Source organism: Postia placenta, assembly GCF_002117355.1.
Source record: "Postia placenta MAD-698-R-SB12 unplaced genomic scaffold POSPLAscaffold_28, whole genome shotgun sequence".
Lineage (NCBI taxonomy): Eukaryota > Fungi > Basidiomycota > Agaricomycetes > Polyporales > Adustoporiaceae > Rhodonia > Rhodonia placenta.
Window position 1 is genome coordinate 5632 of NW_020169859.1, and position 6415 is coordinate 12046.

A 6415-nucleotide genomic window follows, 5' to 3' on the forward strand; every position below is an offset into this window, starting at 1 on the left:
AAAAAAAAAACAATAAAAAGGACCCAAGGGAGTGTTATAGAGATTATACCCAGGCCCTAGGCCGCCTTAGTCTCCCGACCTTAGGCCGACTTAGTAATAATACTTATTTAATATATGATTAGGTAAAATTAATAGTTACTTTTTAATTTTAATAAAAAAATAAAAGAGAGTTAAGATATCTAAATCTGAGATTATTCTTAAATATAAATATTCTAGTAAATATTAAATTAAGTTTAATTTAGTAAGGTTAAAGGGATCATAATAATATATCTATAAAATAAATTTTGTGGAGATAAAAAATTAAAGAAAATTTATAAAAATAATTTATATATAATAATTATAAATTATTATATTATATAATAAAATAAATATATCTAACACTTAAGTATGTTCACTATTTATTAAAAAAAACAAAATTTGAAAAGGGAAACTCCTATATGATCTTATTAATATTTTTATAGTTAATTCAGAAAACTATTACTAATTTATAATTTATATATATTTATTTTGTATAATTAGTTTTATATAGTTATTTACTAAATTCTTCCTATAGATAATTACTCTAACTCACTACTCTATCTTTCCCAACCTTAGGCCACCTAACGGCCTTGAGGGGAAAGTAATTTTAGTATAAGTTAATAATTTTTTAGCTGATATAGTTTAAATGGTTAAAACATACCACTCATGACGGTAAAATAAAGGTTCAATTCCTTTTCTCAGCTTTTAATTTTTTAAATATATAATTATTTATAATAATATTTAATAATATGCGGCCTTGCCTGATCTTTCAAATTAAGATAGAAATATAAAATAATAAATAACATTAATAAACTATTATTTAAAGGTAATAAATACTAGCCAAAATATAAATAGAAAAGATAAATATTATTACCCGCTGGCGCGAGCCGGTATATAATATGTGGCTTTATATAATATAAGTAATAATAATAATTATTATTAATAGTTCTTATCTATTTAATACTTTTACTGTTACTATGTAAGTAACAAATCGGCTACCGAAGGGGAGTATAAAATTTTATAATATTAATTAGTATAGATTTTTATATTAAATTTATATTAAAATCTTGCAGATTCTTTAGCTTCAGTGATAGAGATAGCTCCACTACCAATTTCTAATACAAATCCTATTGTTAAAACAATGAAGAAAATTAAAGCTATAGAAAACCCATAAGTACTTACTTGATATAAAGTAACAGCAATTGGGAATAAAAGCAGAATTTCAAGATCAAACACTAAGAATAACATAGCCACAATATAAAAATGTATTTGAAAAGTAGATCTAGTTTGACCTTGTATAGCGTTGAAACCACATTCATATGCAGATACTTTAGCTTCATCTTATTATTAAATATAAATAAATTACATTAAGGTTTAGGAGTACATAACAATTTGTATCACGCATGATTAAAAAAAATTTGTTTTTTTAAATAAAAAGGTTGTCTAACCGGTTAATATATAATACTAAATAAAACTATTATATATAAGCAGGATAAAACTTATCTAAGTGTGACCAATCAAAATACTCTCTTTTTTTGTTCATACCGTTCTTTAAAGTTATTAATTGATTTAAACCTTCAGGGTTTGAGACTTTTTATTTTGGATAAGATTAAATCCTAATTTCCAATCTTTATAATTGAGATATTTACTAGAGCGGCATATTGCCGGGAAACACATCTAAATAAGATATCAAAGCGATATTACTCTCCTCTTTCCCTCTTTCCCTCTTTCCCTCTTTCCCTCTTTCCCTCTTTCCCTCTTTCCCTCTTTCCCTCTTTCCCTCTTTCCCTCTTTGAGGAGAGGAGAGGAGAGGAGAGGAGAGGAGAGGAGAGGAGAGGAGAGGAGAGGAGAGGAGAGGAGAGGAGAGCAGCAGCGGTATTAACACAATATTTATAAAGTTGAGATAATCCATCACTATTTTTTTATTCATAGATATCAGATTAACCTTACAAAATTTAGCTAAAGAACTCATTATCTCTAATTGACTTAAACCTGTATGTGTTACATGTTTTTGAGAGAGTTCAAATCTACAAATTTTGGAATTTTGCGATATATATATTAAAAAACAACCGTCCGAATCAATAAAACCCGATAACCAAGGATTCGAATTTATATCTCTGACATCTTTGTCTTTCTTAATAATATTAAGTGAAGGAAATCTATTGTTTAATAAATCTATTAATTCATGTAACTTTACTATTTTATTAGTTCTCATACAACCGTTTAACATTTCAGCTATAGTAATAATACCATCAAAATTAAAATTTTCTAATCGGGATGCATTTGAATTTTTTACTAAATATATTTTACCAAATCCTAATTCTTGTTTTAATTAATTTTTCGGCTAAAGGTAAGTCTCTTATGTCAAAAGTTATTTTTGGTCTAAATTTACTTTCACCCTTTGGTACTATTATACTACCATCTCCTTCTATTAAGCCTGCTAAAAAGGAACAAAATAATGGATTATAACTAGGTTTTTTTCTATTATTTATTTGTTCATTTAGTTTTAAATATTTATAGTTTTTACTCGAATTGTTTAAAACCAGGGGCCCGACGGAAAAGGAGGAATATAAAAAAGAATTTATAATGATATCATTGTTTAAGATTTCAGTTGTAAATTGAAAATCATTTAGGATAGCAAATATAAAAATAGAATAAGATAAAGGTTTTCCTACTTTACTTAACTTATTTACCAAAACTTTATTGATTGGGGTTGGGCTCCTTCTGCGGAGCTCGGGGGTAAATGAAGTTTTATTATTTCCAGGTGTAGACATAGAGATAGCTCCACTACCGATTTCTAATACGAAACCAATAGTTAAAACAATGAAGAAAATTAAAGCTATAGAAAAACCATAAGTACTTACTTGATATAATGTTACAGCTATAGGGAATAGAAGTAATATTTCCAAATCGAATACTAAAAATAACATAGCCACTATATAAAAATGGATGTGGAAAGTGGATCTAGTTTGACCAGGGATAGCGTTGAAACCACATTCATATGCAGATACTTTGGCCTCATCAGCTTTTTTAGGAGCTAATAATAAATTTAAAGCAAGTAATATAACAGATAAAATAGGAACAAAAATAAATAACATTAATAAAGTATTCATAAATTTAAAAGTTATATACAGATAAAGATAGTAATTGTGTACTATTTAATAATATAGAAGGTTTTAGAACAAATAATAATATAGATAAAGTTAAAGTAGAAATTAAGAAACTATGGTAATTTGTTAATTCACTTATTTCTTTTTCTTCCTGGTGTGTTTCAGGTAGAGAATTAATTGAATCTTTAGATACTGGCTGCACATTATCATTATTAGAATGAAGAACTCTAATAATTTTTAAGTAATATGAAGTACTAATCACACTAACAACAATAGCTACAATAGCCATGAAATAATATCCTGTTTGTATTGCAGAATATAAAACAAATTGTTTAGAGAAAAATCCAATTAAAGGAGGGATACCAGCCATAGAGAATAAGCAAATAGTTAAACTTAAACTAAGTAAAGGATTATTAAAAAATTGACCTTTTAATTCAGATATAAATTTAATATCTTTTTCTGATTCATTATTTAATAAAGAAGCGGATATATTATTAGAATTTTTAATTATATAACCAAATGCTAATATAATTAAGAATGTATTTAAATTAGTTATTGAATATTGTATAATATAAAATATTAAAGAATCTATAGATTGTTCTGTATTTATTGCTAATGCTAATAACATAAATCCTATGTGAGATATTGTACTATAAGCTAATAATCGTTTAATTCTAGATTGAGCTAATCCTACTACTGTACCTATTATTAAAGATAGTAAGGAACTTATTAGTAATAAATTTTTTATTACATAACCTATATTTTCTGAAAGATTATTTAATAATTCTATACCTAATCCTGATAAGATTATTTCATTTCCTATTACTCCTATTTGTGTATGTAATTCTAATAAAAAGATTAATATTGATATTTTTGGCATTATAGTTAACCATATTGTTACTATTGTAGGAGTATCATCATATACATCCGGAGCCCAATTATGTAAAGGTGCGGCTGCTATTTTAAATAAGAAACCTACTATTACTAATATTAAACCTAAACTTAAACCTTGTATTATATTATTACTATCTGATACTGAGACTAAAGTATATATTGATTCAAAGTTTGTTAAACCTGTAAAGCTATAAATTAAACCTGCTCCTAATAATATTAAACAAGATGATAAACCCAAGGCAGATCAGATTTATCTTACTAATAAAATTAAAAAAAAAATAGAGCGTAACAAAGTTTATATTCTACTCTGAAGCTGGCACACTTTTCGATCTCCCAGTGTTCATTCCAGCTTTGATAATTCGAATTTGCTCTAACCCTTCCTTAGTTAAATGTTTTTTGTCTTTAATCATTTCTAATACTTCGCAGAAATCAGAAAAATCTTTAGACTTTTCTCCAAGGATAGGATATTCTTTAAATAAAGGAATAATGTTTTCAGTTATACTTGATAAATTACCAACTCTATAATAACACGCGTCATTTTGCATATGGAAACTACCACATTTTAATAATTCAATCAAGCTTTTCATTAATGCCTCATCTCTAGAATGTTGAGACAGACTAAACTCTAATTGTACACCTGCTTTAAGTTTATGTGTTGATGAATTAAAAATATTAACGAAAAAACAACCTTCAGCCGAAGCAAATCCACCTAACCATTCCGGTACTAGGGTAAGATTATGAAAGACAGCTCTTGGAATTGGCAAAATATCTGGGAAAGCTGCTTGTAAACTCTTAGACAAACCTCTGTTCATTGAAGCTTTAATTGCCACAATCTTATGTAAACCAGATAAAGTTAAATGTTCTTTATTTAAAATAAGATTTAGAACTTCTTTAAAAAGTTTGTAGTCGGAAGATTTTTGAGTTTTTAAAGGGTATTGTTCTAAATGGGCAACAATTACAGCTAAATCTTTAGGTGATTGAATTCTAAAACTAATAGTTCCATTTTTTTTTATAAAAATGTTACCTACTTGTAAATAGTTTTGAATTGCTTCCAATAATGCTTTATCCCTAGCATTCAACGTTATTTCAAATTCAGCTTTTACCGCCCAACCTACATTATTCTTATTTTTATAAATACTGATAAGAAAACAACCTTCACCGTCAATAAATCCGGTAAGCCAAAAAGGATTAATTTTAATTACTTGTCCTTTATTTGGCTGTTTTTCTGTGAAAGAAGGGTTCGAGGCGGCAGTGTCAGTGTAGAAAAATCTTTGTAAACTAGTCATATGTGGCTAAACTGTGACTGATCTCCCAATTTTTTATAAAATTATTAGATTAGAAAGGACTCTGATTTGATAACCTCTTTCGAGGCCCTTTAGAGTACACCTTAATTGCATAATTTAAGTTTTTATGCAATAACTACCGTCTACTCGTTGCTCTTTTACAAAATCTGCTTTAACAAACTCTGATTTAGATCCGCGATAACCCATTTCACTTTCGTTCATCATATAGCTTGTTACCGTACCCAGGTAATTATTCTGGCCACTCATAGCCTTTCGACTATGGCTTGGTACTATATGCTTTAGGGTGTCCCCGGAGTTTGATAGTTGTAGGCACAAGTTTAGAGAAGTCCTAATTTCCCTTAGCACCTAATAAAAAATATTTTAATCCAGCAGAAGTAGATGATTCTGAATCTCGATATAAAGTAGATAAAATATATACAGCAAATGATTGTAATTCAATACTTAAATACATAGAAATTAAATCTGCACTTGACACTAATAATGAAGCTCCTAGTGTACTGAATAAGACTATTAACGAATATTCAGCTGCATAACTCATTCTATAATTTGTTATTTTTTTTATTTCTTTAATATTTGAACTTATTTTGTCTATTGAGTTTTGTACACTTCTACTTATTGTTTTATAACTTATTGAAGGCCAAGACACTAAAATTAAGGAACCTATTATAAATAGGAAGGTATCTAACAATTGAGATACTGTGCTAACATGGAATAATCCACTATATATACCTATACCTGATCCAATTGACTGAATATAAAAAGCATTAAAAGCTAATGCTCCGGCATAAATAAATACTATAGAAGATATTCTAAGATATAATATTGATGAAATATTTTTATTGATTGAAGGTAGGGCTATAGCCACTATTAAGATTAAGATACTAAGAATGATCATTGCTTTTTTCCGATTATTTATTTATATGTAAGACCAGCCCTCCTTTCCTTTTTTAATTTAAAAAGGAAAGGAGGCGGGCTAGGGCTTGGGGGATCGGGTTGCGGACGACGCCCTAGGATAGTGGGACGGAGATATTAAATTTTCCTATTTAAAGGTAAATAAAATACTTCTTCTTTTAAGCGAACGGGGGGGGG

At 27.8% G+C, this 6415-nt stretch overlaps 2 protein-coding genes and 1 non-coding gene across 3 annotated transcripts; 1 reads left to right on the forward strand and 2 right to left on the reverse strand.

The window, feature by feature from the left end:
- Positions 1–649: 649 nt before the first annotated feature.
- POSPLADRAFT_t168 lies at positions 650–722 on the forward strand. The gene has a single exon. It is a non-coding gene; the product is annotated as a tRNA-Met (tRNA).
- A 2049-nt stretch (positions 723–2771) lies between these two features.
- POSPLADRAFT_1125398 (hypothetical protein) lies at positions 2772–3131 on the reverse strand (the record flags this gene model as incomplete). The annotated part of the gene is made up of 1 exon (XM_024483556.1): positions 2772–3131. A coding segment is annotated over one exon (360 nt), but the record flags the coding sequence as incomplete, so codon positions are not given.
- Positions 3132–4324: 1193 nt separating this feature from the next.
- Positions 4325–4834, reverse strand: POSPLADRAFT_1160903 (hypothetical protein; the record flags this gene model as incomplete). The annotated part of the gene is made up of 1 exon (XM_024487615.1): positions 4325–4834. The coding sequence occupies one exon, from the start codon at positions 4832–4834 to the stop codon at positions 4325–4327; it is 510 nt and encodes a 169-aa protein (XP_024332924.1).
- Between the last annotated feature and the right edge of the window lie 1581 nt (positions 4835–6415).